Source organism: Lathyrus oleraceus, chromosome 1, assembly GCF_024323335.1.
Source record: "Lathyrus oleraceus cultivar Zhongwan6 chromosome 1, CAAS_Psat_ZW6_1.0, whole genome shotgun sequence".
Lineage (NCBI taxonomy): Eukaryota > Viridiplantae > Streptophyta > Magnoliopsida > Fabales > Fabaceae > Lathyrus > Lathyrus oleraceus.
In genome coordinates, this window is record NC_066579.1 from 386,202,227 (window position 1) to 386,213,790 (window position 11,564).

The 11,564-nt window shown below is 33.9% G+C and overlaps 1 protein-coding gene and 1 long non-coding RNA gene across 3 annotated transcripts; both read right to left on the minus strand.

Annotated features, from left to right (window-relative positions):
• Window positions 1–2,976: 2,976 nt before the first annotated feature.
• LOC127073175 (uncharacterized) lies at window positions 2,977–3,657 on the minus strand. The gene is made up of 2 exons (XR_007785680.1): window positions 3,452–3,657; window positions 2,977–3,308 (listed from the first exon to the last, which is right to left on the minus strand). It is a non-coding gene; the product is annotated as an uncharacterized LOC127073175 (long non-coding RNA).
• A 448-nt stretch (window positions 3,658–4,105) lies between these two features.
• Window positions 4,106–10,639, minus strand: LOC127073182 (peroxisomal fatty acid beta-oxidation multifunctional protein MFP2). Of its 2 annotated transcripts, none has more exons than XM_051014309.1 (18): window positions 10,394–10,639; window positions 9,738–9,809; window positions 8,489–8,557; window positions 8,349–8,402; window positions 8,196–8,263; window positions 8,033–8,114; window positions 7,754–7,809; window positions 7,337–7,639; window positions 7,161–7,247; window positions 6,548–6,722; window positions 6,342–6,463; window positions 6,074–6,237; window positions 5,727–5,981; window positions 5,524–5,645; window positions 5,271–5,392; window positions 4,770–4,918; window positions 4,555–4,693; window positions 4,106–4,364 (listed from the first exon to the last, which is right to left on the minus strand). In XM_051014309.1, the coding sequence occupies exons 1-18, from the start codon at window positions 10,485–10,487 to the stop codon at window positions 4,215–4,217; spliced, it is 2,283 nt and encodes a 760-aa protein (XP_050870266.1). In that variant the 5' UTR covers window positions 10,488–10,639; the 3' UTR covers window positions 4,106–4,214. The 2 variants fall into 2 exon arrangements, with proteins under 2 accessions (XP_050870266.1, XP_050870274.1); XM_051014317.1 differs by having other exon boundaries at window positions 4,106–4,431.
• Between the last annotated feature and the right edge of the window lie 925 nt (window positions 10,640–11,564).

Genomic DNA, 11,564 nt, shown 5'->3' on the forward strand with positions numbered 1-11,564 from the left:
ATTTCTCATTGCACTTTGAGAATACGTTGGCATAGGATTTTGAAACCCTAGCGAGTGCAATAATAAAAAACTAATATTTTTTCTCTTTAAATATTTTACAATATCATTTTTAATAAATAAACAAAATGATTGCAAACATTCCCTTAAGAACACTTAAGCCTAGCCTATTAGGAGGTTCCCGTTAAGTACAATGGATGTGAGAGGTGTTAATATATTTTCCTCGCATAACCGGCTCTCGAATCAGAAATTGGTTGTGATGACCATGTTTTCTTCCTTTAAGGGTTTTATCGATGCTTCTCTTAAAATAAAAACATCGCTGGCAACTCTGTGTCTATTTCGAGCCTTTGGACGCCCGAAAAATTTTCGCGTCGCGACAACTGGCGACTCTGCTGGGGACTACCTCCCTAAAGAGAGTCAAGTATATCCATTAGTACTAGAACTGTTGGTTTGCTTGCTTATTTTTTATTTTATTTTGTTTATTTTTATTTATTTATTTTATTTATTATTTTTTTTGTTTGTTTGTTTTTTCTCTATTTTTATCTTGTATACTATTTAACATTGTGGATTTTGGAAATTTGTTTGAGAATAAGCTCTTCACCCAAGCTCGAGAAGAAACATAAGTTTAAGTAAGAGGTTGTCTTGTATTGGCCAAAGGGATGCACATCCCAACAGGTTTTTTACGACAACTTCGTCTAGAGTATATCAGTTCAAAGCTTTCGTCATGAGTTGGCTAGCTCATCTTCGTGACGAAACATCGATTTGGTTCATGACTCTAGGGACCTCTTCTAGAACCAGAACTTTGAGACTTTGTATGACCTACAAGGCCTATACGGAGGCTCTTCCTAAGGGAGACCCATTGGAATTTCATCATAATTTGAGTTGAGCCTAATATCATGATGAAGTTTCATATGTGGTATATGACCTTGGGTTTGCTCTTAAGCAGCCAATAAAACCCTAGAGTCATCCTTGTGAGAGGATTTTGGGTATTAAAGATTTAGAACCGACCTATCGTAGGGAGCCTTCCTAAATAAGGTGTCCTTATATCGTTTTGTATCCCTAAACCCGTATGTGTTTTGTTATGCTCGTCACTATCATAAACCCGCATGTGACACATACATTGCATCTGCATAAAAACTTTTATACCTAGAAAATGAAACATAAAATCTTTTTGCATACCTATGCATTTTCATGCATCCACATACATGCACATACATTTGCATATCATAAACAAAAACTCATATTTCTTCCCCCTTCTCCAACCTGGTCCGCGCTAGCTAATTTCTCGATACTCATAAACAAACTTAAAGCATGTCTCGAGAAGCTATGGAGAAACCCAAGAGAGGACATGAATTGTTGAAAGAGGAGGTCAACCAACTAAAGACTCTAATGAGCTTTGTCATGCAAGTACTATTGAGGAGAGAATGTAACCCTTCGTCATGCCAGCAGCAGGCCTACCTAGTGTCTCAAATACATCAACCCTGGATGATGCCTCACGACAAAATTCGCACCAGTATCCCCGTCAGCAGCAACCTCATGTGCAACATCAGTCACGAGATCACTGTATTCCGCCATGAAAAATAAAGCTTGGAAGGAAATTGGACCATATACTAGTGTCTTATGGCCAATTGCTACAACACTTGCTCATATGTGCCCTAGTGGAGCCAAGACTACATGATCCTCTTCCCCGTCCTTATCCTCTTAGTTATGATGAGAACGCTAGATGTGAATACCATGCTGGTTCGTAGGGGCATACGGTGTAAAATTGAAGGGCTCTCAAACACAAGATCCAAGACCTGATTGACGATAAACACTTAACTTTCAAAGGAGAAATCTTATTGGTGAGCGGTCACCCCTTATTTTGATAAGTAAAAGAACGTCAAGAAGCATCTCCTAAAGTCAGTGGGCCAACAAAGAAGCTCATTCCTAGGATCATTACTTCTTTCTAGTTGTAATTTCTTTCTTGTTAAGTATTATTTATTTTAAAATTTGTACTCTTTAATCGGTAACTTCAATAAGATGAGCATGCATGTTTTTGAAATCAATTCTTTCGTATTCACTCTTTCTTATGCCATCACTCACCATGTACAATGCTTTTTCATTTTTTAACCTATTAACAAACTTAGAAAGAGAATGATGTAAACGAAATAACCGAATTTGCTGATGTATGCTTTTATTAGTAAGATATGACTAACGATGTAAGACATTGTTTCACTTCCCAAATATTGAAGAAATAAGGGGATAATCTATAATCAATCCCTTAGAGTCAATAGTAATTTTCCCTTTATTATGCCTAATTTACAAGTAATAGCTTTTTATAAATGGAAAAAACTTAAACCAATAAATTAGATTTTTGCATGGAAGTTATATCTTATTGTTCTTGGTTTGTAAATGTTGTCTTTTTAACAATTTTCTCTCTTTTTTTTTAAATTTTATAATATATGCATTTTTTTTAATCTTAACTTGTGTCATAAAATCAATAAAAATGTTTGTATGCATAATGTTAAGTACTGATGAATTATGTAGGTGAACATGATCCTCAGATGCTTATAAGGAAAACATGTGTTTCTATTTTCTCTACAAGTTTAACTACTATGTAAGTGTACCTTCTTTTATTTATTGTATTATGTATAAATGTGTTCTGTGAGCTTTGGTAGAAAATGTGCAACATAATATTTGTTCTTTTATTGTTATAAGATTGGTTTAATGGAGAAGACTTGAGTCATAAAAATGTATTTCTTTTAAGATTTTTAAGATTTCATATTCGAATCATGTTAAGTGCAAACAATTTTTATGTTGGATCAAATCTATATAAAATTTTACTCCAACTTTAAATGAAGTTCTTACAAGTAGACATTGGAATTGGTTTTTTTAAATTAATTAATAGTAAAACCGTATATTAAAAAAAATATGAGTAAGACAATTTTATTTGATAGACAAGAGATAAATTATATTAAAATGAATACAGGGATACTCAACTCAATATAAAAGAGATCTCGAAGGATTCTAATTAAACATGACAAAAATTCGATGAAAATAAATTACAATCCTTACAACCTTTAATATTATTAATCACCTATTCCCAAGATAATAATTTAATAAAGACTAGGATTTTCTTCACATCTTGGAACCCACCGTTGAAAAGAATATTATTCCAATCAATCTAAATCGTCCAACAAAACGAAAGTCACAAAATACCACTGATCCTTTTTTTAATAAACGAGGAGAAATTTGCTTACATAGGTTCTACACTTACACAAGAGTCCGAACCCAATTAATCCAAAACCAAATTCCATAGAATCTTAGCTATTCTGCACAACATGAACAAATGATGAAAAAAATCCTTAGCAACTTGATAATCTCTGATATGACAATTCTAGGAGCCTTAAATAAGGAAGAAAAAAAGTGTATTGGCAAACTATTCATCACTGAGTTTGACAATACAACATACTACCTATGGAAAGCTTCCTTCCCCTCCAAACAACTAACTTACGATGAAACTTATCCGAAATGGAGATCCAAGCGACCTTCCAATACTACAAGAACATAGCAGGAAATTTTCCAATACTACACGACAGAAAAGAAGAGGCTCTTATGAAACTTTATTCCCAAACCTGAGACTAGCAAAACCTTCCCTCAAAACCATAGTATCGATTTCAAATTGCAATAATTCAAAGTGGATAAGTAGGATAATTGACACATCTTGTAATAGATCTCATATTTGACTTTTATTTTTTAAATTATTTTATATTTTTATGTATTTGAAATGCATATGTACATAAAGTGGTATATTATTGCTAACCTAATAACACTGGACTAGTAGAAGCATTTCAGCTTTGCAAGTGGTATATTTCATGAAAATGCTTGCATTTAAATCATTTAGTACATGTTATTAGTAATTCATCTGAAATCCACACAAAAATCCATCCTTTCCTCTTTTTTCTGTGGAATAAAACATCTTGTTAATATTTCGGCAGTTATGAATATTTCAGATTTGATAAAGGATTAAAAAGTGTAAAATTTTGAGTTTGACAAGCACAATTGTTGGATTCAGTATTGCATTAACAATTCTCAGCAACAGTAAACTTGAACAAGCACAATGAAGAAATAATACTCAAACAAGCAAATCCATAAGCCTTTAACAAGAAATATTTAATCTGACTCTTCATTTTCATTATCAGTGCTAGTAACAAAAAACTTAATAGAAGCTTTTGCTGCTAGTGACAAGAAACTAACAAAGATAAATCTCTTGGAAGAGATTTTAGCAGAACAGAATCTACTCTGGCGTTTATTCCCTCATTATACATTATTTGGCTCTTTTTTATTTGTGTTCCTATCTTTGACCGTGCTTGCTCCACCGATGCACTCTGCAAAAACCATGTAATGTGGTTTCGAGTCTTATAATCGTGACTGTGCTTGCTCCACCGATGCACTCTGCAACATGGCAGTAAAGATTCCATTAGAGGGTATAATATTCGATCTAAAGATAGCAGGTCTACAGATAAAAGACTATTGGAGTTCAAAAAATCATGCAAAATCAGATGTTAGATTTCTCACCAATGGAATCCCCTTGGCAGCTCTTGCAGCCAAGTAAGCAGAGGGCTTGAAGAATTCTCCATACAGTTTTGACCATTCCGCCAATCTCGAGTATATGTATTTGGATCCAAGAGAATCAGCCCAGAATATGAGACCTCCCCTGATTAAATTAATCCCAAAAGTCAGAACACGAAGCAAACTTTTGAGAGTGTAAAAAAATAATGGATGAGACAAACCTGTAAGGTGGAAAGCCCATTCCAAAGACAGCTGCAATATCAAGATCAGCTGCTTTAACTGCAATGCCTTCCTCAAGGACCCGGCAAGCCTCGTTAACCACAGGAAAGAAGATCATCTCTATGATGTCCTTTTCTGATAATTTTACAAGCTGTAAAGTTCTCAAAACCAAAAAAATCAGATTGATCATAATGAACAAAAATTGTGTTTCCCACTACAGTCAAGTAAATAAGGCACCTCCCCAGTTACTTTTTAGTTGTTTTTTTAAGATTATTTACACAGACCCAAAAAACCAATAAACTTTGTTACTTTAATGCAATTATGTTTCTTTCCATCTATTACTCTCTAGATTTGGTAGTTAAGGGTATGATTGACAAAACAATAGTCAATGTTGCATTGAATCTTAAAAATAAAGAAAAAATAGGAACAAAAAGTGACACCGGAAATGTTCCTAGACTGTTAGAAATGAAGGGAGTGTAATTTATATAGACCGGTTAAAATACCTTAGGATCAACGGTGACACCAGAAATGTTCCTAGACTTCTCAATATAATTCTTCACCTCTGGATCAGGATTAGCTCTACGTCTATCATCGTATAAATAAAATCCTTTGCGAGCTGCTTCACCTGTTAAAAGCACATTTTTATGGTTTCACACAGAACATCAATGTCTTTTTACTGGAAACAGTGTTAAGTAAATATATTCAGAAAATTTTCATTTGATATAAATAATGAGTGCATAAGAGTTTTATCTTAACCTGATCTCTTATCCTCTTGCATAAGTGGAAGGAGCATTGATTTGTAAGTTCGCTCGGGAAAATTCTCAATAAATTGCATGCCAGTTGCAATCCCCACGCCAAAACCAACGAGGTCAGCCAATCTTCATTACAAGATATATGATATTTATTAGACTATTCCAGAAGTGATTATGGATATCAAGAATTTTTTCAAGCATCAATACCTAAAAGGTCCCATTGGCATTCCAAATTTGGTTATTGCCTTGTCAATTTGATAAACATCTGCACCGTGTTCAACAAGAAAGATGGCTGCTTGTGCATATGGGAAGAACACCCTATTAACAGCAAATCCCGTACAATTTCCAACCACCACTGGTGTTTTCCTTATCTTCCTTCCAATATCAAGCAAGTCAACTATTATTTGCGGAGATGTCTGCTTAGTGCGTACAATCTCCAGAAGTGGCATAACATGAGCCGGGCTGCACAGGCACACATCGGATTTTTCAGCTAGAAATATACTACAGACGAATATAATGGTTTCCGAATAGCAAAGTAAACACAAATATAATACCTGAAGAAATGAGCTCCAATAATCCGGTCTTCAGATTTAGTTTTCTTTCCAATCAGGTTCAAGTCAATTGTGGATGTGTTACTAGCAAGTATACAATGAGGAGGACAATACTTTTCAAGTTCTGTAAAGATCTGTTGCTTTAAGGAAACATTCTCAATAACAGCCTGTCCAAATATAACCAACAGGTTATAATTTACCGAGGTTTTGAGTGAAGTGCAATTGCAGCATTCAATGAACAATTTAACATTGCGATTTTTCCTTAAAGTACCTCTATAACCAAGTCCGCGTCTTTGAAGCTTTCATACTCAAGAGTACCCTTGAGAAGAGATATGGTCTTTTCAAATTTTTCCTCAGTCATTTTCCCTTTGTTGACACGACTTTGTAAATTTGCTGCATATGCACGAGAACATGACTTTTATGTATTTTGAATTAAAGCTGAAACATAAGAACCAATTTACAAGAATCTTCTCTCACCTTTAACCCTATTAACACCCGCTTCCAGGAACTTTTCATTTACTTCTTTCAAAATTACAGGATAGTTACTAAGAATTAAAGCAGTTGCTATCCCAGAGCCCATTAGGCCTCCGCCAAGGATTCCAACCTTTTTCACTTGTCTAGGAATCAATCCGCGATCAGTAACCCCAGGTACCTGTTCATGACAAGAGACATTGAAAAAATTCATATGTAAAGAAATCATGAAAAGAACTATGAATGAATAAAGACACCTAAACTACAAAGTAACAACAACATGATATATCCTTTTGAGCTAGAGTTGCTCCCTTTGAATGTGACTAGCACTACTGCTCTCTCACTCATTTTATAACCTTAATAAACAGTATATATTATGGCTTTTGACTGGCCAAAGCAAAATGACAAGGAAAACTAACAACTTAGAAACATTTTTTCTTGCCTCAAGTTCTATAATAAAATTCAACAAATTCTATGTTACAAGGTTTAAAATATGCTTTTAAGCTAGTACAGAAAAAATTCCCCCTCTTGACAATCAACCACTATAGCCTTGGGGTCTCTCCCCCTTCCCAAAGGGGAGAGAAACACATAAAATTCAAATAAGTAATTTCATACAAACCTTAGATGTTCCTCGTTGAGAGAAAAATATGTGAATCAAACTTTTACAAGTATCTGAGGCCACAAGTGCTTCAAAGGCTTCAAGCTCCTGCAAAGGTAAGATTAGTTACATTGTCACACAGATTCCTGTAACAGCAATCTGAAGTGTAAGAAGGGAAACTGCAGAGATGTAACAACCTTCCAGAGTCCTGCACGGGGACCAGCAACTATTCCGTCTTCAATGACATCAATGCAAACTAAAGGGTGATTGAGATTAGGAGCACGTTTTTTTGCTTGAGTTCTAGCAAACTTCAGTATCTCTCTGGCTTCCCCAAGGGGTTCTATTTTGTCGGTCTTGTAAAGACTAGCAACCCATGGTCGTCGACGGTCCACAATATCAAGAGCCCACTGGCGTGCAGTGTCCAACAACTTCTCGCGTGACACTAAAGCATCTACAAGTCCCAAACTATAAGCTTCCTCCCCTTTAATTGCCTTTGAGGTCTTCAATTGTAAAAACCAAGTGATTAAAACTTAATTGTCAATCACTGGATAAGCCTTTTGAAATTACACCCCTTACATATTTTATATAAAAAGGAAGCATAAATTGTAGCATACCAGCATCATCTCAAGTGCCTTTGCCAGGCCGACAAGACGAGGAAGTCGCTGCGTTCCTAAAACAATTTACAAATGCCAAGTTAAAAGGAATAGTTAAATAAATAAATATTACCTCATACCAGTTTTATTCAATTACTTAAATTAAAAGTATTTCCATAAGCCCGTGAATCACAAGCCTTTGCATTGTTATTCATACTCTAACCCAGTAACCCTTTTTTAATGTTGTTGATCATACATGGCCTAGCTAATTAGGTCAACTAACAACTGAAACATCCATACCTCCACCTCCAGGAATTACTCCAAGTTGAAGTTCAGGTAAACCTAGTTGAGCAACTGGGGTTGATATCCGTGCATTGCATGCCTGTAAACAGAAGATCGTATGATATTTTTAGAAAAAAATAAAATAAAAAGTTTCTTATTCTTATCGCTGGACAACATATACCATTGCAAGCTCTAACCCTCCACCAAGGGCAAGGCCATCAATAGCCGCAACCGAAGGTTTCCTTCCCCCTGAAAGATGAAATGCAAAGATTCAAAATCAAAATAGAATAGAATGACAAATGAGTTGCAAAGAAAACTTCAAAAGAAACCGTACCTTCTATAGTGTCAGTGAGAAGGTCTATTGATATCAAACCAGGACTTGTCTTCTCTATATATGGCCATGAAGAATTAGAAAATGAGTGCAAGTACATTTACTAAAACAGAAACCTTAAAAAGAAACATTAAAAAAATTACCTACTACTCCCTTTTGCATTATACCAAATGCATTAATATCAAAACCACCCGAAAATTTTCCCTTTGCACCTGATACAGTCATTAAAGATTCAAGTATGAGAACCTCGACTAGAGTAATGTTTGAGTATATCTTTCCACTTTATCTTCTTATCTTTAGCACTTCAACGAGATACTTCAGCATTACTCAAAATGTTACAACGGTACCATAGAAGTTACTCTGGTTTGAACAATCTATGCTTGTAGGTTTAAAACATACTCGGGTCATTGATGCTTATATGTATAGATTGTGATAACCACTCAAAACTACTCTGAACTTTAAGGTAACAAACAACAATAAAGGTAACCAAGTTTTAAGAATTTTTCACTTTCATGTCAAAAAATAAAAGTTGTTTTACACTAGGTGGAGTCGGACATATAGATTAAACGATGCCACTATGTTCTACTATAGCTCATATCTAGTGATGCACTATTAAATCAAATTATGTCATGATGATTTGGCCTATATTTTTACATGGTTTCTCTGTATAAGTGTTGTCGTTGGAGGATGACAGTCCATGGCAGAGAGCCAAAATTCCACCACATCAGCCGTTCTGCGGCACCGTAATAGCGGATTATGCAAAAAGAAAAGGAATATGGGGCAATATTTCCGATATTTATTCATGCGGCAAGCCCCAAAACTGCCTCGTATATCCGCCGTAGCACCGCCATGGCTGCTATTTGATAACACTGCTCTCTACCCTGGCCTAATTGGACTGTTCTCCATAAGTATACCTTTCTTAGCGGTGAATGTTTAGAGTGGGCCAAATAATTGTTTTTCACTTATATTAGACTTTATGTATCCATCTTCAATTAAGCCGAGGACAAAAAATTACGGGTTTGTTTAATTATGACTTGAAGTAAACATTAGAGGAGGTATTATGAAAGTCTTTGATAATGCATTTAAAAATAGATTGAAAATTTTCAAAAGAACAGTGTTTTCTAGCAATACATTTACTTTGTTAGCATTCATCTTCTCTCACAGATAAAACTTTTGGTTGATATTGTCATGTCTATTATCATCCCTGTTGAGATTTTACAGGACCAAACAATAATTCATTTCCATTTTTTCCACTAAAAAACCTTGTAGCCACTTTCTACATTTCTACTCAAAGTTGCCAAACCAATATTGTTAAAGTGAATAAATTTAATGTTTGCAATTTTGAACATTCCATTCATAATAAACAGTTAATTTCAGAAGCACTTTCCATACCTGTAACAACAATTGCCTTGACATCTTCTCTCTCGTTAGCCTCGTCAAAAGTCTCCTTTAAACCGCGAAACACTAGAGAAAAAGAACAGGGAAACAAACAAATTAACAAATGTAATATAGTCTGCGAAATGGATAAAAAAAAGTATATAGTCAAGTTAGTTAGTAAAAGCCGCTGTATTGGTCTTTTCAATCTTATATCTACAATATTGAACTCAAAATTAAAGTTGTATCCGGTGTCCGACATCAACGCAGCGCTGAGATATGAGAGGAGGCATACAAATGAACAAAACTGATCCTAGACTCAATTCTAGAGCCAAATTCAATCCAATTCGAAAACATCTAAAATCAATTCTATTACACCTATACAATTTGTTTCCCTAAATTATCGATTCAAACTTCTAACTAGAATTTGAAATTTTTGCCTCCCTAATTGATTTTCACTCTTAAATATATTGTTCAATTCAATTTTAGTCAAATATATTAAAACAAAAAATATTTTACTTTCTACTCACTTTAACACATCGGATCATTCCAAAAAACAAAAAGAAAAATAATCAGATAGAATAGTTTAAGCTTCGAAACATGATAGAAAACGGTTATGCAAAATTTGGAAGAAAAAAAGAATCAGATCTAGGAAAAATGGGAATAGACAGTACCATCAAAAGAGAGAGAATTGACAGGAGGATTGATGATAGTGATGATGGCAACACCATCAGCTCCAACTTCCAAAACAGTGCCACCGTTATCCATGGAGGATTCTCTTAGTTCAATCGGAATGAAACTTTTGATTCTTGTGATTTGATTTTGTTGTTCTTACTCAGTTCTTTCTCGAGAGAGAAATAGTGGCGTAACCGACGATGTAATGAATACAGTTAAATGGCATTCAATGCAATTAAATGTTGGTCAATAATATCCATCTGCCGAAATGTAAATACAATAAAGTTTTGTTATATTTTTATCAAATTAGTTGTGTTAGTAGTAATTGGTGAATACCTTAATTATAAGATTTAGTTAATATTTTAAAACAGGTTACAAACTTTTATATTTATGAAAGATTTCTTTCCAACCGTACATTTATTAAATTTATATATATATATATTTAATTACTGTTTTGATATGTTTTTAACAGTTTCTGAATTTTGAGATGTAATTTTAAATAATCAGAATTCAATCCACTAAATAGACTAATACGATTTGAAGATCAATTTTAGTATCAAATGGACTAATACGATTTGAAGGTTAATTCTACTATCAAATGATTTCAATCTCTTTCCGAAATGTAGTTACGAGAATCAAACTGTTTTTTCCTAAATCCAGCATCAATCACCATTAAAGTTACTAATTATTAAATATATTATATAATATATTTTAAGACATTTTTAGCTACTTTTATATTTATTATTGATTTCTTTTCAACCATATCCTAATTAAAGATTGTTTTAAATAATCATATTTTTTAAATTATATATTAAAATAATTACATTTTCAATTTATTTATCAAATTAATCATGTTTTAGTTGGACGATGAAAGGAGACGTCAATTCTTATGGTGCATGTTTTGATTAGTTACACATATGCATCATTCATCATGACGTATGAATGAAAATGTAGGAACATGCGTCGGTGCATGTGATTATTCCTTTTTTTACATGCATGCAAGCGTCATTGCATGTAGCTACTCATTTAATTTTTTATATTTGCATTCACAAATTGTAGTGGTACATGCTCCTACATTTGTATATATGTGTCAATTACACTAGTGTTTGTGTGTAAAAATCTAATGCATATGTCATAAGAGTTGGCGCATTCTCTTGAAATATGATTAGT